The 27,984-nt window shown below is 41.0% G+C and overlaps 3 protein-coding genes across 9 annotated transcripts; 1 reads left to right on the top strand and 2 right to left on the bottom strand.

The window, feature by feature from the left end:
* Nucleotides 1-1,287: 1,287 nt before the first annotated feature.
* Nucleotides 1,288-18,922, bottom strand: LOC116181353 (transmembrane and coiled-coil domains protein 2). 7 transcript variants are annotated; one of them, XM_031501689.1, is made up of 10 exons: nt 18,742-18,922; nt 12,171-12,324; nt 8,263-8,563; nt 7,985-8,213; nt 7,803-7,930; nt 7,685-7,690; nt 2,701-3,071; nt 2,478-2,654; nt 2,251-2,432; nt 1,288-1,645 (listed from the first exon to the last, which is right to left on the bottom strand). In XM_031501689.1, the coding sequence occupies exons 2-10, from the start codon at nt 12,312-12,314 to the stop codon at nt 1,516-1,518; spliced, it is 1,668 nt and encodes a 555-aa protein (XP_031357549.1). In that variant the 5' UTR covers nt 12,315-12,324; nt 18,742-18,922; the 3' UTR covers nt 1,288-1,515. The 7 variants fall into 7 exon arrangements, with proteins under 7 accessions (XP_031357549.1, XP_031357547.1, XP_031357550.1 ...); XM_031501691.1 differs by lacking the exon at nt 7,685-7,690 and adding an exon at nt 2,069-2,183 and having other exon boundaries at nt 1,508-1,645; nt 2,701-3,083; XM_031501687.1 differs by lacking the exon at nt 7,685-7,690 and having other exon boundaries at nt 2,701-3,083; nt 18,742-18,921.
* An 18-nt stretch (nt 18,923-18,940) lies between these two features.
* LOC116181354 (GSK3B-interacting protein-like) lies at nt 18,941-19,344 on the bottom strand. The gene has a single exon (XM_031501694.1). The coding sequence runs from the start codon at nt 19,305-19,307 to the stop codon at nt 18,966-18,968; it is 342 nt and encodes a 113-aa protein (XP_031357554.1). The 5' UTR covers nt 19,308-19,344; the 3' UTR covers nt 18,941-18,965.
* Nucleotides 19,340-25,331, top strand: LOC116181352 (zinc finger protein 260-like). Its single transcript, XM_031501686.1, has 6 exons — nt 19,340-20,583; nt 20,630-21,421; nt 23,912-24,254; nt 24,303-24,521; nt 24,711-25,017; nt 25,064-25,331. The coding sequence occupies exons 1-6, from the start codon at nt 20,437-20,439 to the stop codon at nt 25,218-25,220; spliced, it is 1,965 nt and encodes a 654-aa protein (XP_031357546.1). The 5' UTR covers nt 19,340-20,436; the 3' UTR covers nt 25,221-25,331.
* Nucleotides 25,332-27,984: the final 2,653 nt, after the last annotated feature.

Raw genomic sequence — 27,984 nt, 5'->3', positions numbered from 1 at the left:
TAGCTGTCATTTTTTATAACCTAACTTGATAGTACTGTCATGTTTTATTAAAATTATATACAGATATCTCCAAACAGGTGGAACAATCCCTAACATTAAAGTTACTAGAATCTGGTAACTTCCGCCATTTTTGGGCAAAAAACATGCGTTCTCTCTCTAACACACGAGCCCAATGGATTGCGGTACTTTCTATATTTAGTGACTTTAAAAATACTGTTAAACGTATACCCGCGAAGGTTTTTGTAGTAAAACACTTCCCGAAATTCCAACGGGCACCAGTCAAAAAGAAACATGACATTTAGGTTTTTTGAAGGCGTTGTGTACACTGAAGCTTCCACAGGAAGTGGGGAAAAACGAGATTTCCTAAAAGCAGTATGACGTTCGTCTGGACCGCTAGTATTTAACAAAATACGACCTGTATAGTATAACAAACAAACATGGTTCAGGTAATGGTACATATAAAACAAAGCTTGGAGCACGCGATGCTCCAAAATATCAACATTTTATAGAAAAGGTAAATAATAACAAATTGCGACGTGACATTCAAAGATTAGTGGTTAGTACGAGAAAACTTCGCTCCCTGCTGCTCGGCATCTGCGCAAAACGGTTGAAGGACAGCACAGAGCATTTAGTCTTTTTTTTTCCGTACGTCCAGAGGTAAGGTGTGTTCCCTAACCGTAGCGGTATGTCCTCTCCTATGGTTATCTTCGTTTCACACTGAAAAAACATGCGGTATTTGAAAATAACATACTGTAAGGAGGGGGTAGTGTAACTGATTTTGAAATGTCGAGCAGTTGAACGCCATTTCGTTTTCGTTTTCGCTTTTCCAAATGTATTTGACGCGTGATCTTGCAATTTGTATTTCTGGGGCCGCAGCAATGACCTGAAACAGCTAAGAAAGGTCGAACAAGACAAATGCATTACGAATGATTTAATATTCTTGCATTTCTGCGTTGGTTCACAAACTTATAGTGTAAATTATATGCGAGAAACTACAAAAATATAAATACAATTTAAACATCGCAAAACAATGGTATCATTAAAATGACCTATACATAAATAAATTAAAAACAAAAACGCGTACAAACGTACTCTACAGCCATTCGGAAAAATAAATAGAAGTCGCCTACAATTGATCTACCTAACAAATCTTAGTAAAAATGACCTACACTGCTAATGGACGAACATGTGTAGTAATAGTAGTAGTATTCACCTAAGATGATTATAAACAAAGATAAATCCACCAACATCCACCGAAACAGGTATCAACAATAAAAATATCAACAGTTCTCGACGGGAGGGTGGCCTTTACTCCCCCCGTACAATTATAACAGAAAAATATAATAAAAAATTGGTCTGTTTTTAGAGCAAATCTTTACCGCGAACACAATTCTACCGATAAAATCAGTCGGGCGTTTTCGTGTTGTGTGGTTAATTCGAAAGAAACTCACAGACTTACACAGGAAGGACTTTAAGCTACATTTTAAAATTCATCTAAAACGAACAGGCCGGACGCTATTTCACCGGGTCCAGCGTGTCCTTGAGTCGTTTCATCACATGCGATCCGATGTCCTGCACTTCAGGCCACTGTTTCAGTATGAATAGCGCGCCGAGGCCGATTGAGACAGTCGTAAGGATTCTAACTCTGTAAAAATTCACATCATTTAGCATCGGACGTCATTTGCCGTGCGAAGCGAAAGCTCAGGGAGTGTTCTTGCTCTACCGCTTAATTCTAAAAAAAAGTTACAAAGCAGCTGATTTAACTGGTACAGTTTCACCAATTAAACCTGGAAAAATGAAAAGAAGAACAGAAAAGAGAGGTTAGAAAAACATCAGGCCTTTTCGACAGGCCAAAAGGCATCCATCACTGAAACTGTCATTTCAGGTTAAGAAATTGGGATTTGAGTGCTAAAGGCGTTGAAAAACGCTAGCTAAAAGCATCAATCACCTCACTAAAACAATTGCGTGTTAGTAGCGCGAGCAGCGTTCACACATAAAAAATAAGTCGAAGAGTCGGTTCTATCCGAAGAGTTAGTGGTTGTTAAGAAAAAGGAAAACAAAAGATTACCGATTAAGATTTTGCAACGGCCGCCGGTAAAACTCTTGACCCGGAACTGGATAAAATAGCTCGTGCGGGCGCGCCATCCATGACTTCGGTCACCGTAACGGTTTTATCGAAATTCCTATTTTAAATAAAACCGGTTAGAACCAACTTTTCGACTTACGAGCAAGAGAGACGAGCGGACCTACCTTGTACGTAGGAAAGGCATAATGATACCGGCGCCCGTCGCGACCAAGAGAAGCACGACTTGCAGTACGGTTAACAGGACGTTTATGAGTTTGACGACGAGCGCACGCGCGTTTGAGTTATCGAGGCCCTCCAGAGTGACGTACTGCTGTTGTTGGGCCGCTTGGTGTTCCATTTTTTGTATCTGGGAAAGGAGGTTAGATGCGCGCGCACCGTTTGCGAGACTCACCTTGGTCTGGCAATGCTCCAGCATTTCGTGAATGTCCCTCAGACGCTCCTCGCTCTGATATTGCACTTTCTCCTCCATGTCGGCCATCGCCTGTTTAAGATTCTCCACCTCGTTTTGGTGCAGTTCGGTTAGATCGTTGATTTGTTCCTCGAGCCGTTCGGTTCGAAACCGCTCCTCCTGAGGAGGCAATTACAAAGTGCGCAGGCGCGCCGGTCGAACTCACCTGCAGTGCGGCGCTCAAAAATTGGACGTCCTGCTGCAGCATCTTCGCGCCCTCCACCTTCTCCTTTAGTCGATCGATTTCCTCCTGCCGACTTTGCAGTTGCGAATAAATTGTCTTTAAATTAAAGTGCACACCCTGACCGCCCGTCTCCTGAGTACGCGAGTGATACTGTTCCAAACTCTCACTAGTCACACTACTGCACTCGCTCCCCTCGTCGCTCGGGAACTTATTGGGTACCGTCTGGTTCATCGACGGTTGCGAGGCGCCGGCGTGGAGATTGGCCGGAAGCGTCGCCGAGCCGTGGTGGGATTTCTCGGCGTTGTCACTGCCGCCGCTAGGGGCGCCACCGTCCGATCCGGTCGCACCGGGCCCTATGTACCATGCTACGAATTATACCACGAGGTTACAGTGCAATGTGCAGCCATGCCACAATTACTAGTGCATGTTATAAGCAAAATTAGTCCAAAAAACCGGGGATTTATATTACAAGGTTCATTACTTTTCAGAAAAAAGAAAACCAAAACCAGTAGCATAAATGGTTCGAGCTGTAGCATCAAAACAAAAGGTGGATGGATGATACTTTTCTCTATAATACATGCCGACAGACGTACACGCCGTGATAAACCAAAATTTTGGCAAACGTTCAGTTTGTTATTTAAAACCAAATTCGCACTTCAAAAGTTCAGGTTCTAAAAATTCAAAAAATCATAAAATAAGCTCGAGTGACCAATTAGAACTAAAAGTTCAGATCCAGATTAAGCGAAAAGCGCATTTAAAACTCGAATTGAAAGATTCAAATTCGTAAAAGTTCGCTTTTTCGAACTAAACGTTGAAATACAAATTCAGAAATAAGGTTCAGGTTTTAAAAATTAAAAAATTCAAAACATAACTTCGAGTGACCAATTAGAACTAAGCTCGAACGAGCTTAAGCGAAAAAGCGCATTTAAAACTAGGATTGAAAGGTTCCAACTCGTAAAAGTTCACATTTTCGAACTAAAAGTTGAAATACAAATTCAGAAATAAAGTTAAGGTTCTAAAAATTCAAAAAATCAAAATATAACTTCGAGTAACCAATTAGAACTCAGTTCAGTTCGAGATTAAGCGAAAAAGCGCATATAAAACTCGGATTGAAAGACTCAAACTCGTAAAAGTTCCCTTTTTCGAACTAAAAGTTGAAATACAAATTCAGAAATAAAGTTCAGGTTCTAAAAATACAAAAATCAAAAACATAACTTCGAGTAACCAATTAGAACTAAAAGTTCAGTTCGCGATCTAGTGAAGAGGCGCATTCAAAACTCGGATTGAAAGGCTCAAACTCGTAAAAGTTCGCTTTTTCGAGCTAAAAGTTGAAAAATAAATCCAGAAATGAAGTTCAGGTTCTAACAATTCAAAAAATCAAAACATAACTTCGAGTAACCAATTAGAACTAAGTTCAGTTCGTGATTAAGCAAAAAAGCGCATTCAAAACTCGGATTGAAAGACTCAAACTCGTAAAAGTTCGCTTTTTCGACCTAAAAGTTTAAATACAAAACCAGAAATAAAGTTCAGGTTCTAAAAATACAAAAATCAAAAACATAACTTCGAGTAACCAAAATTAGAACTAAAAGTTAAGTTCGCGATTTAGTGAAAAGGCGCATTTAAAACTCGGATTGAAAGGTTCAAACTCGTAAAAGTTCGCATTTTCGAACTAAAAATTGAAATACAAATTCAGAAATAAAGTTCAGGTTCTAACAATTCAAAAAATCAAAACATAACTTCGAGTAACCAATTAGAACTAAGTTCAGTTCGCGATTTAGTGAAAAGGCGCATTTAATACTCGGATTGAAATGTCCAAACTCGTAAAAGTTCACATTTTCGACCTAAAAGTTGAAATACAAAACCAGAAATAAAGTTCAGGTTCTAAAAATACAAAAATCAAAAACATAACTTCGAGTAACCAAAATTAGAACTAAAAGTTCAGTTCGCGATTTAGTGAAAAGGCGCATTTAAAACTCGGATTGAAAGGTTCAAACTCGTAAAAGTTCACATTTTCGAACTAAAAGTTGAAAAATAAATCCAGAAATGAAGTTCAGGTTCTAACAATTCAAAAAATCAAAACATAACTTCGAGTAACCAATTAGAACTAAGTTCAGTTCGTGATTAAGCAAAAAAGCGCATTCAAAACTCGGATTGAAAGACTCAAACTCGTAAAAGTTCGCTTTTTCGACCTAAAAGTTGAAATACAAAACCAGAAATAAAGTTCAGGTTCTAAAAATACAAAAAGCAAAAACATAACTTCGAGTAACCAAAATTAGAACTAAAAGTTCAGTTCGCGATTTGGTGAAAAGGCGCATTTAAAACTCGGATTGAAAGATTAAAAGTTCGCTTTTTCTAACTAAAAGTTGAAATATAAATTCAGAAATCAAGTTCAGGTTCTAACAATTCAAAAAATCAAAACGTAACTTCGAGTAACCAATTAGAACTAAGTTCAGTTCGAGATTAAGAGAATTTAAAACTCGGATTGAAAGGTTCAAACTCGTAAAAGTTCGCTTTTTCAACCTAAACGTTGAAATACAAAACCAGAAATAAAGTTTAGGTTCTAAAAATCCAAAAATCTAAATCATAACTTCGAGTAACCAATCAGAACTAAGTTCAGTTTGCGATTTAGTGAAAAGGCGCATTTAAAACTCGGATTGAAAGGTTCAAACTCGTAAAAGTTCGCATTTTCGAACTAAAAGTTGAAATACAAATTCAGAAATAAACTTCAGGTTCTAACAATTCAAAAAATCAAAACATAACTTCGAGTAACCAATTAGAACTAAGTTCAGTTCGCGATTTAGTGAAAAGGCGCATTTAAAACTCGGATTGAAAGGTCCAAACTCGTAAAAGATCACATTTTCGAACTAAAAGTCGAAATACACATTTAGAAATAAAATTCAATTTCTAAAAATTCAAAACAATCAAAACATAATTTCAGTGAGCAATTAGAACTAAAAGTTCAAGTCGAGATTAAACGAAAAGGCGAATTTAAAACTCGCATTTTAAAGTAAAAATCCGCTTTTTCGAACTAAAAGTTGAAATACAAATCCAGAATTAAAGTTCAAGTCCTAAAAATTCAAAAAATCAAGAATGTAACTTCGAGTGAGCAATTAGAACTAAAAGTTCAAGTCGAGATTAAGCAAAAAGGCGAATAGAACTCGGATTTAAAGGTTCAAACTCGTAAATGTTCGCTTTTTCGAACTAAAAGTTGAAATATAAATTCAGAAATCAAGTTCAGGTTCTAACAATTCAAAAAATCAAAACATAACTTCGAGTAACCTATTAGAACTAAGTTCAGTTGGAGATTATGCGAAAAAGTACATTCAAACCTCGGATTGAAAGGCTCAAACTCGTAAAAGTTCGCTTTTTCTAACTAAATGTTGAAATATAAATTCAGAAATCAAGTTCAGGTTCTAACAATTCAAAAAATCAAAACATAACTTCGAGTAACCAATTAGAACTAGGTTCAGTTCGAGATTAAGCGAAAAAGCGCATTCAAAACTCGGATTGAAAGGTTCAAACTCGTAAAAGTTCACATTTTCGACCTAAAAGTTGAAATACAAAACCAGAAATAAAGTTCAGGTTCTAAAAATACAAAAATCAAAAACATAACTTCGAGTAACCAAAATTAGAACTAAAAGTTCAGTTCGCGATTTGGTGAAAAGGCGCATTTAAAACTCGGATTGAAAGATTAAAAGTTCGCTTTTTCTAACTAAAAGTTGAAATATAAATTCAGAAATCAAGTTCAGGTTCTAACAATTCAAAAAATCAAAACGTAACTTCGAGTAACCAATTAGAACTAGGTTCAGTTCGAGATTAAGCGAAAAAGCGCATTCAAAACTCGGATTGAAAGGTTCAAACTCGTAAAAGTTCACATTTTCGACCTAAAAGTTGAAATACAAAACCAGAAATAAAGTTCAGGTTCTATTGAAAGGCTCAAACTCGTAAAAGTTTCGCTTTTTCGACCTAAAGTTGAAATACAAAACCAGAAATAAAGTTGAGGTTCTAAAAATCCAAAACATAACTTCAAGTAACCAATTAGAACTAGGTTCAGTTCGAGATTAAGCGAAAAAGCGCATTCAAAACTCGGATTGAAAGGTTCAAACTCGTAAAAGTTCACATTTTCGACCTAAAAGTTGAAATACAAAACCAGAAATAAAGTTCAGGTTCTACAAATCCAAAAATCAAAAACATAACTTCGAGTAACCAAAATTAGAACTAAAAGTTCAGTTCGCGATTTAGTGAAAAAGCGCATTCAAAACTCGGATTGAAAGGCTCAAACTCGTAAAAGTTCGCTTTTTCGACCTAAAGTTGAAATACAAAACCAGAAATAAAGTTGAGGTTCTAAAAATCCAAAACATAACTTCAAGTAACCAATTAGAACTAAGTTCAGTTCGAGATTAAGCGAAAAAGCGCATTTAAAACTCGAATTGAAAGGTTCAAACTCGTAAAAGTTCACATTTTCGAACTAAAAGTTGAAATACAAATTTAGAAATCAAATTCAATTTCTAAAAATTCAAAACAATCAAAACATAATTTCAGTGAGCAATTAGAACTAAAAGTTCAAGTCGAGATTAAACGAAAAGGCGAATTTAAAACTCGCATTTTAAAGTAAAAGTCCGCTTTTTCGAACTAAAAGTTGTAATACAAATTCAGAAATAATGTTCAGGTTCTAAAAATTCCAAAAATCAAAACACCAAGTTTTGAGTTGCAAACGCGCATTTTTAAACCTAAAAGTTCGAGTGTTCGAAGTCAGGTTCAAACTGAAAGTTCAAATTCAAGTGACCCCAGTATTTCACTGGAAGCATTTGCCGCCAAAACTTTGTTTGTTTCTACAGTCGTCGTGTGCCCGTCGATGTAGTGAAATCATGCAGCAGCTAACTAAGGAGGTTGAATTTCGCGTTCGCGTCGAAATTCGACCTCCGAAAGGAGTTCGGTAGCCAAAGTAACCAACCACTAATTTTACCTTCCACTAGGAATTCGATTTTTTGACTTTAATGTTAGCTTATTCCGAGAGAACGTGGGATTAAACACAAAACAATTTAGAGATATCGAGATATGAATGATCGAAGTGGGTTACGTACTCGACAGCTGATTAATGTTATCGGCGCTCCCGAATTTGTTCTTGATGAGGTGGGCGAACTCGCGCGGTTTCGACATGACGGAGCCGCTGAAGCCGGTGATTCCGTCGCGGATGTTTCCGCCGACGTTTCTAAAATTTAGGGGAAACGTAGAGCGCGAAGGAGAGGGGGAGGGGGTTACTTACTTGAGTCCCTGTCCCATGTCGCGCAGCACCTCTCGCGGGGGCCTGTGCGTCTGCGCGACGCCGTGCGTTTCGAATTCGCGCATGCGCTTTTGGTACGTGTCCAGCTTCTTCTGGTACTGCGAGATTATGTGGGCGCTTTTTTGGTTTTTCTTTTCGAAGACTGCCTTTATTCTTTGTAACTGTTGCTTGTCTGCGTTTGCTGCCAGTTGAAGGTACTCGTTGACGTTCTCTGAAAATCTCAATGACAGTTGGTCATTAATTTTGAGGTTACCACTAACCGTCTCTGAACATTTGCTCAAGACGAATGCAGTCCTTTGTACGTTTGATTTTGCTGTTTAAATGTTCGATGGCGGCGCTGGTCCGCGTGTTCGGAGCACCATCCGTCTCGTCATATTGTAGCACGTGCTCCGAGCTGCCGTTTGACAAAAACGAGGAAGCAAGACCCAAATCGGACTCATCCCCTTCGCCGGCCGTCACCGAGTCGTCCTGCACCACGTGGGCGGAATCGTCCATTTCCGCTCTGTACGACGTTGGGGACCGGTGACGTGTGGAAGAACGATGTCCTACGCCATCGTGAGACTGAAAAAACGCATATTTTGACAACGCTCAATTATACGGAGCGGGAAATTCAAAATGTCACAACTGCCAATTTTATTAATTCTCACACTATCAATGCGTAATTATTAGGCACTTCAGAAGTATGAACGAGGCGATAATCATCACCGCTGAAGTGCTCGACGACCGTTCGAGGGCTACAAATTTGAAATCGGAACGGACTGTCAAATTGGGACGAGCTGGAATTAAGTTTGCTAATCACGGCGTGAGAATTAGCAATACTGACGCAAGTGTGGAAAGGTCGTCGAAACACCTTGAAGTAACGAATGCGCTATTATCGTGTACTTAGAAGTACGCAGTATTATTTTCTTACTAAATGGTGTAGTCAAAGTCTGGCCAGGAGACCTGTTGCCTCATCATTCTAGGCCATGGGAACTTAAGTTAAGTCATGCGTTACGCAGAGAAGAAAATACAACCAATTTTAAATCGTGGAAAACCAACATTGGAATGGAGAGTTATCAGTTGGACGGACCTTTACTATGCCTAGGCTTGTGCTGAACTCACCTTCGATTCGTTCGGCATTGATAAAGCTCTCTTATTAAACTTCCAAAGAAGAGTAATAGTTTAAGAACCAGTGCCGAGCGAGCCGAAGGTGGGTTCGACACAAGCCTAGGCATAGTAAAGGTCTATTTGGCCAAGTAATTTGTGCTGAGCTCATCTTCAGCCCGCTCGGCATTGATAAAGCTCTCTTAAAACTTCCAAAGAAGAGTAATAGTTTAAAAACCAGTGCAGAGCGAGCCGAAGGTGGGTTCGACACAAGCCTAGGCATAGCAAAGGTCTATTTGGCCAAGTAATTTGTGCTGAGCTCATCTTCAGCCAGCTCGGCATTGATAAAACTCTCTTATTAAACTTCCAAGGAAGAGTAATAGTTTAAAAACCAGTGCCGAGCGAGCCGAAGGTGGGTTCGACACAAGCCTAGGCATAGTAAAGGTCTATTTGGCCAAGTAATTTGTGCTGAGCTCATCTTCAGTCCGCTCGGCATTGATAAAGCTCTCTTAAAACTTCCAAAGAAGAGTAATAGTTTAAAAACCAGAGCCGAGCGAGCCGAAGGTGGGTTCGTCACAAGCCTAGGCATAGTAAAGGTCTATTTGGCCAAGTAATTTGTGCTGAGCTCATCTTCAGCCAGCTCGGCATTGATAAAACTCTCTTATTAAACTTCCAAGGAAGAGTAATAGTTTAAAAACCAGTGCCGAGCGAGCCGAAGGTGGGTTCGACACAAGCCTAGGCATAGTAAAGGTCTATTTGGCCAAGTAATTGTTGCTGAGCTCATCTCAGTCCGCTCGGCATTTGATAAAAGCTCTCTTTAAACTTCCAAAGAAGAGTAATAGTTAAAAACCAGAGCCGAGCGAGCCGGAAGGTGGGTCGTCACAAGCCTAGCAGAGTAAAGGTTCTATTTGGCCAAGTAATTTGTGCTGAGCTCATCTTCAGCCCGCTCGGCATTGATAAAGCTCTCTTATTAAACTTCCAAGGAAGAGTAATAGTTTAAAAATCAGTGCAGAGCGAGCCGAAGGTGGGTTCGACACAAGCCTAGGCATAGCAAAGGTCTATTTGGCCAAGTAATTTGTGCTGAGCTCATCTTCAGCTCGCTCGGCATTGATAAAGCTCTCTTATTAAACTTCCAAAGAAGAGTAATAGTTTAAAAACCAGTGCAGAGCGAGCCGAAGGTGGGTTCGTCACAAGCCTAGGCATAGTAAAGGTCTATTTGGCCAAGTAATTTGTGCTGAGCTCATCTTCAGCCCGCTCGGCATTGATAAAGCTCTCTTATTAAACTTCCAAAGAAGAGTAATAGTTTAAAAATCAGTGCAGAGCGAGCCGAAGGTGGGTTCGACACAAGCCTAGGCATAGCAAAGGTCTATTTGGCCAAGTAATTTGTGCTGAGCTCATCTTCAGCCCGCTCGGCATTGATAAAGCTCTCTTATTAAACTTCCAAGGAAGAGTAATAGTTTAAAAATCAGTGCACAGCGAGCCGAAGGTGGGTTCGACACAAGCCTAGGCATAGCAAAGGTCTATTTGGCCAAGTAATTTGTGCTGAGCTCATCTTCAGCCCGCTCGGCATTGATAAAGCTCTCTTATTAAACTTCCAAAGAAGAGTAATAGTTTAAAAACCAGTGCCGAGCGAGCCCAAGATGGGTTCGACACAAGCCTAGGCATAGTAAAGGTCTATTTGGCCAAGTAATTTGTGCTGAGCTCATCTTCAGCCCGCTCGGCATTGATAAAGCTCTCTTATTAAACTTCCAAAGAAGAGTAATAGTTTAAAAATCAGTGCAGAGCGAGCCGAAGGTGGGTTCGACACAAGCCTAGGCATAGCAAAGGTCTATTTGGCCAAGTAATTTGTGCTGAGCTCATCTTCAGCCCGCTCGGCATTGATAAAGCTCTCTTATTAAACTTCCAAAGAAGAGTAATAGTTTAAAAATCAGTGCAGAGCGAGCCGAAGGTGGGTTCGACACAAGCCTAGGCATAGCAAAGGTCTATTTGGCCAAGTAATTTGTGCTGAGCTCATCTTCAGCTCGCTCGGCATTGATAAAGCTCTCTTATTAAACTTCCAAAGAAGAGTAATAGTTTAAAAACCAGAGCCGAGCGAGCCGAAGGTGGGTTCGTCACAAGCCTAGGCATAGTAAAGGTCTATTTGGCCAAGTAATTTGTGCTGAGCTCATCTTCAGCCCGCTCGGCATTGATAAAGCTCTCTTATTAAACTTCCAAAGAAGAGTAATGGTTCAAAAACCAGTGCCAGGTGAGCTGGGCACAAATTCACTATCCCAAAAAACTTTACGACGCCAAGATTTGTGCCGAACTCACCTTTGGCTCGGGGATTTTCTCGAGGTTTTTCAAGCAGCCAAGTCGACAGCTTCCATTCTTTAATTTCGCAACTGCATCCACCTCCACAAATTCCAGTGCGGAAATTAGTTTCTTTTTGGAAGAAGAAAATTGGATTGGAGAGAGGGGGTTAGCGCAAAACTAGTGGTTTGCTCGAAATTTAACAACAGACAAACGACGACCAAAAGCAAGTGTTTTTTTTTCACCATGGCAGAGAATCGACCAAACCAAACGCTTACCTCTTCCTTAATTAAGAATAAGACCATAAATGCACCAATCACAGACCTCCAAAATTGTAACGATAATTTCCTTGCATCATCGACGCGCTAATTTATTCTGGAGGTGCCCGGCGAGCGAAATAAACAACTTCCAATTAGAGCGACAAAATAATTAGCACCGCAGTTTCGTCTGTTTCGCACACAACTAAAACTGATTATTGGCACACGCACACTTGTTATGTATAAACACCTTTTGAATACGTTGTAACTGCGAACACACAGAAATAGCAAGTCCAAGGTTCCACGACCAAAAAATATGCCGAATGTTAGGCAAATTCCTAGGCAAACCCGCGCCTATGGATGCGTCCGCGATCTGAGTATCGGTCAGTCTCATTACTGATGGATATGTGAACGATGCCACTCGAATCAATACATCGATGGCAATTAATACAACATTTATGAGATGATTACAAAAAGTTCAGGGTTAAACGAAACAGATTCGGGTATGGGAAGTTCACACGACCTTCCCCAGTTGTTACCTTAGTACTATCGGCAGATCCGTGACTTAGCGTTTTGGTGTGGTGGTGCTGATGATGGTCGGCGCGTGGTCGACAGGGTGAGGTGCTTCGGCTTGACGTTTTGCTACCAGTCTGCTGATTCATGGAGACATGCAGACTGTCCATTTCATCTGGCCTACCGAAAGAAGGGCATAATTATTAGCTTGTTCCAATTGGGCGAAGTGCACGCGCACCGAGTTGTCAATAAACTAAAAATATAAGGCACAACGCGCGAGTCCTTCACCGCTATCATACAATTACATCTAATTACACGGGATGACTGTCGAGTTTCAATAGCGCATTTGATTCATGCAATTACGAGCTTTAAAAATACGCGAGCTGAATACCGAATGGTACGATGGCCAGCTCGCCTAACTCGTTATTTTGCAAACAGAAGATATCGCAAAACAACAAGAGATAACTTTATCGTTTCGTACCTTGTTGTGAAACGCTTGAACCGAATGTATAAACGTCATTCCTTCGAATTACGGGGCGAGGTGAGGCGGCGCAGCCGTCTATGCCGGAAGTATAACCTTGTTTAATCATCAGCAAATTAGAAACAATATTGGTCCTAAGCAGAACGCAGACACCTCGGCAGACACTCTCCTCCCCCCATCACTCACAAGGTCGTGGACTTAGTAATCCACGGTTATGTAAGTAAGGAGTAACCTTGTTTCATGGCGCAAGGTCGTGCTCTGGGATTTCTCCGTCGAAAAAACCCTGGTCACGTGCACGGCCGTTCCGGGTGGTTCTGCGGTAAACATTTTCAAAACGTTTAGAATCCTTACCACGTACACAATAAATTTGGAAAGAGGTTTTCGAGCTGAACGTTTTGAGGGTGAATATATGCCGGGAGGTCTGAGAGGTATGCAATCCCCCTAGTAAACGACCTTGTATATAGTTGTGAACACTACTTTCCTTTGTTCCTGGGTGGACGGTATTGCCCCCCCCCCCTCCGGTTCTACATTCTCTCCAAAACGTTGAGCCCTTGATATAATAATTTTTGATTTAGGGCTAAACGTATGACCGGGGGGTCTCCATAACACCACAACCACTAAACGAAGATCTTTGTGATGGTTCTAGAGAAATGAACATCTTTGTTCCTGGGGGGTATTCCATACCCTCGTCCATACCCTTCCAGACACCCCGATTTCTGCATTTTCCCCAAAACGTTTAAGAGTCCTTAGCGGTTACACAATAACTTTTGGAAAGAGGTTTTAGGGCTCAACTTGGCGGGTAACGTATGGCCGGGGGGTCTAAAAAATACCCCCCACCCCCGTAAACGAAGACCTTTATGATAGTAAAATAATAATAAATAAACATGGCATCTTTTTGTTACTTGGGAGGGGGGGGGGTATTCCATATCCCACAGAACCTCTCTTGATACGTTCACCATGAGCACTTACACAACAATTTTTGGAAAGAGATGTTAAGGCTAAACGTTTTGAGGGTGAACGTACGACCCACCCGGTTCATAACCACCCCTCCTTAATTGACGATGTTTATGATAGTTGTAGACGAGGTTGTAGACAAATGAACATTGTATCTTTTCTTTGGTTTCGGGGGGGGGGGGGGATATTCCATACCCCTTCAACCCTCTGGTTTCTATATTCTCCCTCGATTCTCCCCAAAACGCTTAGAGCCCTTAGCACTTACACAATAATTTTTGGAAAGAGGTTTTAGGGCAAAACATTTTGAGGGTGAACGTATGGCCGGGGGTCTGGGGAGTATTCCACGACCCCCACTAAACGACGGTCTTTAAGATCCAGTTCCAGAGAAATGAACATTTCACTTTTCCTTTGTTCCTGGAGGATATTCCATATCCCTCAGACCCCCCGGTGATACGTTCCCCACCAAAACGTTTAGAGCTGTTAGCACTTAAACAGTAATTTTTGGCTTTAGGGCTGAACGTTTTGAGGTGAACGTCTGGGAGGTATAGAATACCCTCAGTAAAGGAAGATCTTTATGATGGTTCTAGAAAAATGAATATTATATCTTTTCTTTGTCCCTCGGGAGTATTCCATACTTCTCCCAGACCCCCCGGTTTCTGCATTTTCCCCAAAACGTTTAAGAGTCCTTAGCGGTCACACAATAATTTTTGAAAAGAGGTTTTAGGGCTCAACTTGGCGGGTAACGTATGGCAGAGGGGTCTGGAAAAATACCCCCCCCCCCCGCGGTAAACGAAGACCTTAGTAAAATAATAATAAATAAAACATGGCATCTTTGAGTTACTTGGGGGGGGGGGGGGTATTCCATATCCCACAGAACCCCTCTTGATATGTTCACCATGAGCACTTAGGTACATAACAATTTTTGGAAAGAGATTTTAAGGCTAAACGTTTTAAGGGTGAACGTACGACCCCCACGCTGGGGGTACAAAATACCCCCCTCCCCACCCTTAATTGAAGATCTTTATGATAGTTGTAGACAAATGAACATTGAATCTTTTCTTTGGTTCGGGTGGGGGGGGGGTATTCCATACCCCTTCAACCCCCCGATTTCTATATTCTCCCCAAAACGTTTAGAGCCCTTAGTACTTACACAATAATTTTTGGAAAGAGGTTTTAGGGCAAAACATTTTGAGGGTGAACGTATGGCCAGGGGTCTGGGGAGTATTCCACGACCCCCACTAAACGACGGTCTTTAAGATCCAGTTCCAGAGAAGAAATGAACATTTCATTTTTCCTTTGTTCCTGGAGGATATTCCATATCCCTCAGACCCCCCGGTGATACGTTCCCCACCAAAACGTTTAGAGCTGTTAGCACTTAAACAGTAATTTTTGGCTTTAGGGCTGAACGTTTTGAGGGTGAACGTCTGGGAGGTATAGAATACCCTCAGTAAAGGACGATCTTTATGATGGTTCTAGAAAAATGAATATTATATCTTTTCTTTGTCACTGGGGAGTATTCCATACTTCTCCAGACCCCCCGGTTTCTGCATTTTCCCCAAAACGTTTAAGAGTCCTTAGCGGTTACACAATAATTTTTGGAAAGAGGTTTTAGGGCTCAACTTGGCGGGTAACGTATGGCCGGGGGGTCTGAAAAATACCCCCCAACCCCCGTAAACGAAGACCTTTATGATAGTAAAATAATAATAAATAAACATGGCATCTTTTTGTTACTTGGGAGGGGGGGGGGTATTCCATATCCCACAGAACCTCTCTTGATACGTTCACCATGAGCACTTACACAACAATTTTTGGAAAGAGATGTTAAGGCTAAACGTTTTGAGGGTGAACGTACGACCCCCCCGGTTCATAACCCCCCCCCCCTTAATTGACGATCTTTATGATAGTTGTAGACGAGGTTGTAGACAAATGAACATTGAATCTTTTCTTTGGTCCGTCCGGGGGGGGGGGTTATTCCATACCCCTTCAACCCCCCGGTTTCTATATTCTCCCCAAAACGTTTAGAGCCCTTAGCACTTACACAATAATTTTTGGAAAGAGGTTTTAGGGCAAAACATTTTGAGGGTGAACGTATGGCCGGGGATCTGGGGAGTATTCCACGACCCCCACTAAACGACGATCTTTAGGATCCAGTGCCAGAGAAATGAACATTTAATTTTTCCTTTGTTCCTGGAGGATATTCCATACCCCCCAGAGATACGTTCCCCACCAAAACGTTTAGAGCTGTTAGCACTTAAACAGTAATTTTTCGGAAAGGGCTTTAGGGCTGAACGTTTTGAGGGTGAACGTATGACCGGAGAATCTGGGAGGTATACAATACCCTCAGTAAAGGAAGATCTTTATGATGGTTCTAGAGAAATGAATATTATCTTTCCTTTGTCCCTGGGGAGTATTCCATACTTCTCCAGACCCCCCGGTTTCTGCATTCTCCCCAAAACGTTTAGAACCCTTAGCACTTACACCATAATTTTTGGAAAACCCCCGGACGATACGTTCACCCTTAGCACAAAGCACTTACACAACAATTTTTAGAACGAGGTTTTAGGACTGAACGTTTTGAGCGTGAACTATGACCGGGGGGCTCTCGAATACCCCCCACTAAAATCATTATGATAAAGAAATAGAGAAATGAACATTGAATCTTGCCTTTGTGCTCTCAAATGTAGAGTGGTACAGGAATCATCATCCAATTTCTAATTCATTTTAATATCTTTCTGTTAATTTTCATGTCATTTCTAACAAACTCAAAACTCAAAAAATTTTAACAAAAAAAAACCATTTCTTAAACCATGTGGAATAACGCATAACGACCGAACACGTGATCAGGGTTTCTTCGCCGAAGAAATCTCGGAACACGATCAGGCACCGTAAAACAAGGTCACTTCTTAGTTACATCACCGCAGAAATCCCCTTCCCCCAGTGAATCTCCGCACCACACGGCCATGACTCTGTGACGTCACCAAAGGTGGTGGGAGATAGTGTCCGTGTTCTACTGTCCGAATATGCATCCGTGATGACCCGACTTTTTTTAGATATAGACAGGGCGAGGCGAGGGGGCGCTAGACCGAAGCTATCACCGTCTGGAAAGTTACTAAAAGTAAAATAATCCTAGTGCACACCCCAATTTCGGGAACTACCTGTTTATGTGCGACGTCTATCCGATTGTAGGTACACGTGGACCTGACCCAATCGCACGAGCCATACATGACCCTTTATCACCCGCACGGTCAAAAATGAAGTCAGGAATCGGAATAAACAACATCTCGAGCATGTCGGTCGGTCTGTCTGTATTTCTGGCTAAAGGGCTGAAGCGATAGGAACCAAATTTGGTACACGTATTCTTAGACATGGAAGAGCAGAACCCGAGGCAGAACCACATTGGTTCAAGTATGTCAAAATAAAGGTTTTTTGACCTTTTTCCATATTATGGCTAAACCATTACATTTTTTGGTACGTATGTACTATATACACTTGACTAAGAACTGCAATACATTTATACGTCGTCTAGTATAAAAACAGTCGCAGGTAGCCGCCCACTGCATAACATTTTTCTTCGAATGGGCTAGATAAAGATGAAAATATAATGGCTTAATTTGTGTACATACACCGCACAGGCGACCAGATTTGCAGTGGGCGGCTACCTGCGATGACGTGACTGTTTTTACACTAGAAGAGTAGTAGTCACAATTGGGATTGCGCAAATGCTTAAAAAAACGTCAACGCAAGAAGTTTTGGAACGCCTTTGGACTTTTGACTTTATTGCGTGGGGTGTTTATCTGGTCAACTATGAACTGACGCCGATCGGAATCAAACTGGGATTAAGAAGCCGAAACCTTCAGGTTCCAGACGATGCTCCCACTTTCACTTGGATCCTACGGTCCACGGAGGCAAAGGATAAAACGAAAACACGAACCGACCGACCTGCCCACCAACGCGATTAAAATTTCTAATGGACTTTCTCGCCCTCTCCAAATTTGGGGTGCTGAAAGAAAGTGCCGATTTTTCCAAGGAAAAACTGGGATCGTATGGTCTTGAAATTGTGTGCAACGAATTGTAATTCTCTCATCTACAATTACGGACAATTCGAGAAACGCAGTAGGCTCGTTCAATGAAACTAAATGGAAGTACCAAGGTTCATTGTGTAGTACGATCTTTGGTTCATTTACGGTACAATTTTGATCGCCTTATTTGTTTGGGTGGCGTTACATGCGACTGAGAGATAAAGGCAAAGGTGTAAGTAAAAAACCACTCTAATTAATTACTTAGCGAGAGTGTAATGCGATAAGAAAACCGCATTTTACATAATAAAGGTGCGTGTACAGTTTCCGCTTCTAATCCGGATGGCCAAAACTATGTTTTTTTTTCAGTTTTTCGTTCTTCGTGGTAAATGAAATGCGCGTTTGGAATGCATTGGACCCTTCCATTTTTCCCTATCAATCAAGTTTATTTTGTTTACAATCACAACAAAGTAGGCGTATAATAAACCGACAATTCTTTTGTTAAACGCCTTATCGCCAATCAACAAAGGCGGTGATTTATCGACGAATGATTCAGACTGCACTTACAAGGAGGACAAAACAATCTTAATCACGGCCTACTAAGAAATCTAATGATTCAATGACAAAAAAGGTACCAATGCAAACTGCGTCTATTTTTACAACCTTTTGGCACCGACCGGCGCGGCGTCAAAATTCCTCAAATCGCGTGCTTAAATTTGCATAAAATTAAAGTAGGTAATTGAAGTCTTACCTTCCATAAATCTAATAAATAGGAAATTGTAATTAACCAAACGCGGAAGTAACCTTATTTTCAACGGAGTGTTGTTGAGAACACAAAAACTGCTAGCCTATTGTTGTCACTCTACCGTGAATTTAAAATTGTGACCGTTTACAAAATAAACACGAAGAGTTCACGAAGCGCACAAACGCAAAACAGTTACTTCATACTGAATGTTTATTATCATAACACAAAGTGGAAAGGTACTCAGTGACCTTGCGCGTTGTATTTTGGTTAATCAGATTGTTTTAATAACAATAAATTAATTGTAGGTCTCGTTGTAGGTTATGTACCGTGCGACCAGGCGCCTAGTACCAACCCTTGAACGCGCCCCAGAATTGGCGAACAAGGCAGAGGGGGTTACTCACCTAAACACAATAAAATTTCAAAGAGACTGGACGTTTTCTCCGTCGCGAATGTTTATAAAGTAGTATACACTGATTATCACACATCGATTACACGCACTTTAGTTTCACCCCCAGCAAATCTTACACATTTCACACGTAAAACTGAAATGTGAAATTGTGAATGTGTCACCCGGATTGTTTTGAAGTTTGCCGAAGGTCGCGACAAGGTCAAACCGGCGCAAACTTCACTCCGCTGCCCTCTTCAGTTTGCTCATCAATTCGTCGGCGAAGGACCGCCGAAAACTCGCGCTGATCTTACCGAGAAGGGCGTAGGGCGTCTCGTAGCGTTCGCCGTCGTCGAGATCGTTCGCGTCGTGCGAGACGCCGACGATTCGGAAGCCGGCCGCCGACAGTTCGACGCAGTAATTTGCGTTTTCGAGCGTCGTCACGTTGAGGTAGATGTGGCCGTCGTCGTTCGCCGACGATGCGGAAATTTCGATCGTTTTTACGTGATTACTAACGTCGTTTATTACGGAACGGGCCTCGTTTCGCCAATTTTCAGCGTCGAGCACTTTTTCTTCACTCATTATTTGCGTCGAGCTCGACGTACTTGACCGAACTTCACGTCAGTATACAGGGTGCGTGAAGGCACGAATCGCGGTATCTGGATGTTAGGCAACTTGTACGCACTGTGTGCTGCTATCACAATGATTCATGTAATGAATATGCAAATCTTAAATAAACATTCATTTTTATTCCTGCGAAATACGATATGCCTTCTAGATTTCTCCAGACGGTTTATTGTTTGCTATACAAGCAACTTCAATTTATTGTGTTTAGTCTTAGTTTTAACCAGGGGTTGAAACCCATATGGACTATAAGTTTCGGTTCCGCACTACTTAGGTAGAATTATTTCCGGTTCCGGTTCTGTGACTTCAATAGTTTTTCCGGTTCCATTTTTTCGTTTTTTAAGCGTTCCAACATACATGAATCAAACATATATTTTAGGAAGAAATAATACACAAAATCAGTGCTGGGCTTAACTCCCAAGTTGTACGCACTAAAGTAATACGGAAATAAAAGCAACAGGGCCACGTTTAAAAATAGTCACCGGAATGACCGGAAATTCTTCTCGGCTGGTAGGGTTCCGTTGGAAACCGCAGAATGCCATTGTGGCCGAATGAGAGGACCAGTGGACTGGATGGAGAGGGCCGTCTGAAGCCTACGTGCAGGTTCTGTGGGGAGGCAGATGAGACTACCGAGCTAGTGGTCTGTCCCTGTGACGCCCTGATCAGAGACGGCTATCCAGAACCGTGGAGGGTGAAGCAACTTAGCCTAAACCTGATCCTATCCTTTATTGCGAGGAACGGGCTCAGAACCTAAAAAGGGAATGGGCAGAATGGGCCCTAGTGCTGACTTGTCGGGCTCCCCTGTAAATATAATAGAATATACAGGTCTGTTGAATGTAACACAGTGTATATTACGGCCACCGAAAAAGTCGGGCGCATGTGCGCCACTTCCAACACAAACTGCTAGCTGTTTCACAAAAGTTACGTTGGAAAATGAGGAAAATAACCTTAAAAACGAAGCAAAAATTATCTTTTTTAGGTTTAACGTAGAATATAGTGGCGGTCTTTTCCATAATTGCTAATCGAACGTGTTTTAATTTGGGTAAAAACGCTAAATACAACATTCTTAGGTTTGATAGTAAACAAAATGGCGACCGCCGATAGTATGAGATATGGAGATTTATGTAGACTCTGTGCTACCAAAACGAACATGGTCTTAGCTATAAACATTTTCGAAAACGAGGGCACAATGCGAGAGATTAACAAGAAAATTGAATCCTGTCTTCCAATTCGAGTAAGAGCTCTTCGCGAACCTTCACCTAAAAAGTCACGCTTTTTAGGTTCACGAATCGGACGAATTACCCAAAATGATCTGCGAAAGCTGTCTGTACAAACTAGAGCTGTTTTTTGATTTTCGGGAACGCTCGGTACGGACCGAGAGCATTTTAATTACGCTTTTAAAGGAGATCAGTTCGACCAAACTGAATCAGCAGGAAATCAACGTTCCTCATCTCGAGCCTACCGGGATGATTATGATACAGCACCAGCCTCTTTTGGCCGCTCACGAAATGCCGAACGAGATTGATCTCGTGCACCTACAGCAGCGGGACCTGATAGTCCAGCACGAGATCATCCTCTCGCAGCAGAACGTCGACATGACTCACCCGTTGGCCAACATCCACCTGACCGGGCAGGAGACGATGCTGGTAAACGACGGATACCACGCCGAGAACCTGCTCGTGCAGCAGGAGCATCTGCTGACCGATCAGTATCGCCTTCACGTGAACATCGCCGAAAACCCGAGCATCGTAGGCGAGCTGCCGCAAATCGAAGTGGCGGAGGAGGAGGAGGAAGACGAGGAGAAGAAGTCGATCGACGACGGAGACGACCCGAAGCCGCCGTCGTGCGAGAACAGTAACGGGAGCGCGTTGAGTACGACGAATTCCGGTGAGCCCGGCGAGTGGTTGCACTGCAACATGTGCGGACGGAGCTTTAACGAAAAGATCGAATTTCAGATGCACTACGAGCAGCACTTTAATAAGTGCGCGATCTGTTTGGCCGTGTTTACGAATCGTGATGCTCTGAACGAGCATCGTAAGGAGATGCACGGGTCGAGTGTCGAGGAGATAAAGGTAGGTTGTCATTTTTGGTTTATGGAGGGGACTTTGGGGTCAAAACAAGCCTCTGATCATTGTACACCTCGTAGTACCATTGATTATTCATTCGTAAGCGCTCTACATAAGTGAATGATAAGTGCTGCCACATCGTGTCAATTTGTGGTACTATGCTCTTCCATTACCTGAGAACATTCCTTTGCTAATTTAGATAGATCAAATTACATTTAAAGGGTAAGGGCAAAGATCTATGTAGACTATAGGCGTCTCTGAGAATTTACATTACAACCCTTTGTATACTTATACAGGGTGGTCATTTTGTGTGGAACACGGAATATGTCATTAAACCTATCATGTTGTGGAAGGTATCCACAATTTTAAAAGCTTGCTAACATTCTAATTTGTGGTCAGTGGCGTACTTCTGCATGGTCAAAGGGGGTATATTTTTTAATGGCAACCACTCTAGGGGGAAACGCTTTTGAATTTTTAGAGTGCATCCCAATGAATTAATTTTTTTTTTTTTTTTTTTTTATTTTAAAAATTTTATTTAAACGAAATATTTAAAATTGTGTAACAAAGAAGAAAACAATAATTAACTATAACAAAAAAATTTCGTCGAACTGTTTTTCAGTTGGGAGAGTGCCCAGGATACATGCACTATTTCCACGTTGGATGGCCAAGCCAAGGATATCCTTTGAAATAAAAATTGTTTAGCGCGTTTGTCGCCGGATTCCGCAATTAAGCTTTTGCCTATTTTATTCAGAAAATCTCTTGATTCCTTGCACCATGGTCCAAGTGTCTCGAAGGCAAGTCCCATAAATATATAATCTTTCTTTAGATCTCGATATTTGTTGTGTTTTTTTGAGCATGCCTCTTCTGCTGCAGCTCCGGCTCTTATTGAAGTACTTTTAATGTTTGTTTGGGATAAAGTGTCCACGCATGTACAGTCCCATGCAAGGGATTGGCCTTTAGCATATGCTGTAAGCGTTATCCCATGATTTATTTTGAATAAATGTGAATTTTTGGTGTACATTGAAAATGGTACTTGTTTCCCCCTACCAAGCAATAGTTTTCATCTATTCCATGACCACGAAAAACTAGGAATATATCCTATGTAAGAAATAATTAAAAAAATTTGCATAATAAATAGGCTTTATGGGGACTCGCCTTGTTTATTTGTGCCTCGCTCGCAAGCTCGCTCGGCTAAATAAACGGCTCGTCCATAAAGACCCAGTTTATGTACTTGATATACCTATAAATAGCTATAACGTCTTATTATTATTTAAGATTTATTGCCATGGGTTACGTGACATAGGAACTAATAGTATTAGGAATTAAGTGTAAAATGTAACGGGTGGCCGCTTTGCAATTTGGAAAATTTATTTTTTTAATCATACCGCTTCATAGAAAACGTGAACGAAAGTATGTCTGAAGATAAGAGCAATTGCATTTCGAGTAAAATGCAGGCTGATTTACAAGATATAGCTTGAGCTCGACCTTGTTGCCATTTCTAAAAACCCCTGCGACAGATAGGTAGGGACGTTGTATTGTGTTGGCGACTTTATCTAGCAGGTATATAATTTTGAGGGTTTTAGCGAAATACCGGGGTAAATTGCCATACATTACGGGACAAAATAAATACACCACCTTTTAACACATATTTGGACAATATCGAGGCAATTAATATTTAAACTACTTGTTATCACTATCAAACTTTTTTTGAGTCTGGGGGTGTAACGGCAAAGTTGGGAAAATGAACACCAGTAAACCTTCAGTGATTTCATTCCAAAACTCATTTTACTATGACAGAACGCGGTAAAAAAATTTGATAATTAATTGGTACCTTTGTTAGGGAAAGGTTTATTTTTTGAGATTTTCCTGAAAGGAAGTGACAAAGCAGTTTTCAAGAAAACTTAATCTATTCTTCCCGAGTGCTGGGGGGTATTCAGACTCCACGGTGCTTCATAATCCCCCGAAACGTTCAGCATTTACGGTTTCGTGTATGGGAAAATGTTCTTTGAAAGTAATTAAGTTTGAAGATTGCGGCAAATAGTTTGGGGATGAACCTAGAACCACAGGGTCTGGGGGGTATGAAAGGTTAATTATTGAGCTTTTCCCGAAAGGATCTGACACAGCAATTTTCAAGAAAATGTAATCTATTATTTCTGAACGCTAGAAGGGTACTTTAATATTCCTAAAGGAACCGACCTATGCGAATCAGGTTTTTGAAATTCAGATTTTCAGAGGATACCTAAGCAACATTTCGCCGCCTGTCTGTCTGTCAGCTCAATAACTAATGAATAAACAATGATGCTTCTGCTTTTGTTATATACAGGGTGTTTAAGTCACATATTGCTCTCATTACTGAATCTGCCAACCCGACGAAACCTTGGTAAAACGGGTGTGTACATCGTTTGTCGGGGTCAGTTCGGTAAAAAATGTAATACAGGGTGTTTAAACAATTGGAAACTGCAAGCAAGCAGTAATTGCCACCTTTGCGGTTTTTAGCCCATAAAAACACGTTTGAAACGGGCCACCGTACCAATAAAAAAGGAGCACGATGGCGTTAAGCTGGAGGGCGACAGCGACAGCGAGGACGCGGCAGCGGAAAACGTCGACGACGAGGAGGACGAGGACGATCCGGAAGCGGACGTGTCGGTGTCGCCCACTTTAAGACGTAAGAAGTGGACGCCGAAGGAGTGCAAGGAGTGCGGTAAGACGTATAAGACCAATTACAAGCTGGCGGAGCACATGCGCAAGCACACCGGGGAGAAGCCCTACCAGTGTATCTCGTGCGAGAAGGCTTTTCGCTCGAAGATCGGTCTCGCACAGCACGCGGCCAAGCATACAGGTGGGGGGTCGGCGTATTTCGGCCGTCTATGATCGGTTGAACTTGCAGGTCAGTACGATCTGTCTTGTCCGACGTGCGGGAAGGGTTTCCAGTGCAAAAGCTACCTGATGGTCCACCAACGCGTACATTCCGACGTAAAACCGTACCCGTGCACGACTTGCGGAAGAAACTTCAAGACGAAACAGTCCCTCCTCGACCACACGAATCGTCACTTGGGTGTCAAACCTTACATGTGCGACATCTGCGGGCGCGGATTTATAACGAAAGGTAGGATCGGTTACACTCGGCAATCATCGGTCAGAAAAATCGATTGTTCTATTTAACCATCCCCTTTTGAATGTGCAGGTTTGTGCAAAGCCCACCAGAAGGTGCACACCGGACTGGATAATCGTAAATACTCCTGCAAAGTCAACAAAATCGATTGTTCTATTTAACCATCCCCTTTTCAATGTGCAGGTTTGTGCAAAGCCCACCAGAAGGTGCACACCGGACTGGATAATCGTAAATACTCCTGCAAAGTGTGTAACAAAATGTTCGTCTCAAAAAGTTACCTACAAACGCATTTACGAATTCACACAGGCGAAAAACCTTTCATGTGCGAGGTCTGCGGCAAGGGTTTCCTGACGCGCGTCGACCTTCGCATACACTCGACGATGCACACCGGCGAAAAGTCGTACGTCTGCGAGATGTGCGGCAAGGCGTTCGCGCGACGCGACGCGCTACGATGCCACCGTCGCTCGCACACCGGCGAACGGCCGTACAGGTACGCAACTCAACGTTCATTCTCACTAGTACACAGCCGGTTACAGCTGCGACCAGTGCGGGCAGACGTTCACGCAATTCTCACCGATGGCGATCCACAAGAGGCTGCACACCGGCGAGCGGCCGTACGCGTGCGAGGTGTGCGGTAAAACGTTCGTCTCACGTTCGACGATGATGTCGCATTGGAAAAAGCATGTTAGGTAGTTTATCTCTATCTTTCTCTCCGTCTGTCTCTCTACAATTCACAAAGACCATAAAGACTGTACCAATATAATTTTATTGATTTTTACTTAATAAATCTTTTTTCTATTGAAATAGTTTGCGTTATAGTTGACGTCCTAGCTGTGCAAGTGAGTGAACAGGGGAACATTTAGGATTTTTAATAATAATAATAATAACTAAACTAAAGGAAATGTGTTTTTTTTAATATTTTTATTTTTAAAATTATTTTATTTTTTATTATTATTTTTTTCTTAACGATCAATTATAGACTGGCCATACTAATAATAATAATAATAATAATGTGTTTATTTTCACCAAATGCAATTAATGCACCGAGCACAATGTGTCGGTGTATGTGTAATAGTGGAGTTGGTTGTTCGAGCAGCTTTACCTGACCCCCCCCCCCCCCCACTTAAAATAAAGTAGATCACACCTCTTTCTGGCACGCCATTAACAAAACCTTGACGTATGTATACGAAATTATACCGTTTTCAAGAGCGAATATGTTCCCCCGATAATCAATTTCTGAGCAAAACTTCCACTACATTAAAACCCTTGCGGTAAGTGGTACGAAATTGCACTTTTAAGAGTGAACATGTTCTCCTGATAATGAAATTCTGACATAAACCTTTACTTTTGGCAAGATGTTGACGTGTGTGGTACTAAATTACCCTTTTAAGAGTGAACATGTTCTCCTGATAATCAAATTCAGACCTAAACCTCTAATTTTGGCAAAATGCTGACGTGTGTGGTACGAAATTATCCTTTTAAGAGTGAAAATTTTCTCCTGATAATCAAATTCTGACCTTTACCTCTACTTTTGGAAAAATCTTGACTTGGTGCGAAATTATCTTTTTAATTTCCTTCCTGATAATCAAATTTCTGACCTAAACCTCTATTCTTGGCAAAATGTTGACGTGTGCGGTGCGAAATTATCCTTTTAACAGTGAACGTGTTCTCCTGATAATCAAATTCTGATCAAAACTTACATTGCATCATCAAAATCTTGAAGTTGGTGGTACGGAATTATGCTTTAAGGGCGAACATGTTCTCCTGATAATCAAATTCTAATCAAACCTTCTAGTGCATTAACAAAACCTTGATGTACGAGTACGAAATTATATTTTAAGGGTGAACATGTTCTCCTGATGAACAAATTCTGACCTAAACCTCTATTCTTGGCAAAATGTTGACGTGTGCGGTGCGAAATTATCCTTTTAACAGTGAACGTGTTCTCCTGATAATCAAATTCTGATCAAAACTTACATTGCATCATCAAAATCTTGAAGTTGGTGGTACGGAATTATGCTTTAAGGGCGAACATGTTCTCCTGATAATCAAATTCTAATCAAACCTTCTAGTGCATTAACAAACCTTGATGTACGAGTACGAATTTATATTTTAAGGGTGAACATGTTCTCCTGATGAACAAATTCTGACCTAAACCTCTATTTTTGGCAAAATGTTGACGTGTGTGGTGCGAAATTATCCTTTTAAGAGTGAACATGTTCTTCTGATAATCAAATTCTGATCAATACTTACATTGCGGCATAAAATCTTGAAGTTGGTGGTACGGAATTATGCTTTAAGGACGAACATGTTCTCCTGATAATCAAATTCTAATCAAATCTTCTACTGCATTAACAAAACCTTTATGTACGAGTACGAAATTATGTTTTTAAGGGTGAACATGTTCTCCTGATAATCAAATTCTGATCAAAACTTACATTGCGGCATAAAATCTTGACGTTGGTGGTACGCAATTATGATTTAAGGACGAACATGTTCTCCTGGTAATCAAATTCTAATCAAAACTTCTACTGCATTAACAAACCTTAATGTACGAGTACGAAATTATGCTTTTAAGGGTGAATATGTTCTCCTGATAATCAAATTCTGATCCAAATCTCTATTTTTGGCAAAATGTTGATGTGTGTGGTGCGAAATTAACCTTTTAAGAGTGAGCATGTTCTCCTGATAATCAAATTCTGATCATACTTACATTGCATCATCAAAATCTTGAAGTTGGTGGTACGGAATTATGCTTTAAGGGCGAACATGTTCTCCTGATAATCAAATTCTAATCAAACCTTCTAGTGCATTAACAAAACCTTGATGTACGAGTACGAAATTATATTTTAAGGGTGAACATGTTCTCCTGATGAACAAATTCTGACCTAAACCTCTATTTTTGGCAAAATGTTGACGTGTGTGGTGCGAAATTATCCTTTTAAGAGTGAACATGTTCTTCTGATAATCAAATTCTGATCAAAACTTACATTGCGGCATAAAAATCTTGACGTTGGTGGTACGGAATTATGATTTAAGGACGAACATGTTCTCCTGGTAATCAAATTCTAATCAAATCTTCTACTGCATTAACAAAACCTTTATGTACGAGTACGAAATTATGTTTTTAAGGGTGAACATGTTCTCCTGATAATCAAATTCTGATCAAAACTTACATTGCGGCATAAAAATCTTGACGTTGGTGGTACGGAATTATGATTTAAGGACGAATATGTTCTCCTGGTAATCAAATTCTAATCAAAAACTTCTACTGCATTAACAAAACCTTGATGTACGAGTACGAAATTATGCTTTTAAGGGTGAATATGTTTTCTCCTGATAATCAAATTCTGATCTAAATCTCTATTTTTTGGCAAAATGTTGATGTGTGTTGGTGCGAAATTAACCTTTTAAGAGTGAACGTGTTCTCCTGATAATCAAATTCTGATCAAAACTT

The sequence above is a fragment of the Photinus pyralis genome, unplaced genomic scaffold (genome assembly GCF_008802855.1).
Source record: "Photinus pyralis isolate 1611_PpyrPB1 unplaced genomic scaffold, Ppyr1.3 Ppyr1.4_LG9, whole genome shotgun sequence".
NCBI classification, from domain to species: domain Eukaryota; kingdom Metazoa; phylum Arthropoda; class Insecta; order Coleoptera; family Lampyridae; genus Photinus; species Photinus pyralis.
Note: the sequence above shows the minus strand (reverse complement) of the source record. Positions and strands in the feature narration are given on the sequence as shown.

Bases quoted from the DNA above. Each gene is read 5' to 3' on its own strand.
- LOC116181354 (XM_031501694.1), bottom strand. From the start codon at position 19,307: ATGAGTGAAGAAAAAGTGCTCGACGCTGAAAATTGGCGAAACGAGGCC.
- LOC116181353 (XM_031501687.1), bottom strand. From the start codon at position 12,314: ATGGACAGTCTGCATGTCTCCATGAATCAGCAGACTGGTAGCAAAACG. The intron at 8,564-12,170 runs GTAACAACTGGG...GCGTTTTTTCAG, and splicing joins GATCTGCCGATAGTACTAAG to TCTCACGATGGCGTAGGACA. The intron at 2,655-2,700 runs GTGAGTTCGACC...TTGCCTCCTCAG, and splicing joins TTTTGAGCGCCGCACTGCAG to GAGGAGCGGTTTCGAACCGA.
- LOC116181352 (XM_031501686.1), top strand. From the start codon at position 20,437: ATGGCGACCGCCGATAGTATGAGATATGGAGATTTATGTAGACTCTGT. The intron at 24,522-24,710 runs GTAGGATCGGTT...TTCAATGTGCAG, and splicing joins GCGCGGATTTATAACGAAAG to GTTTGTGCAAAGCCCACCAG. The intron at 25,018-25,063 runs GTACGCAACTCA...AGCCGGTTACAG, and splicing joins ACCGGCGAACGGCCGTACAG to CTGCGACCAGTGCGGGCAGA.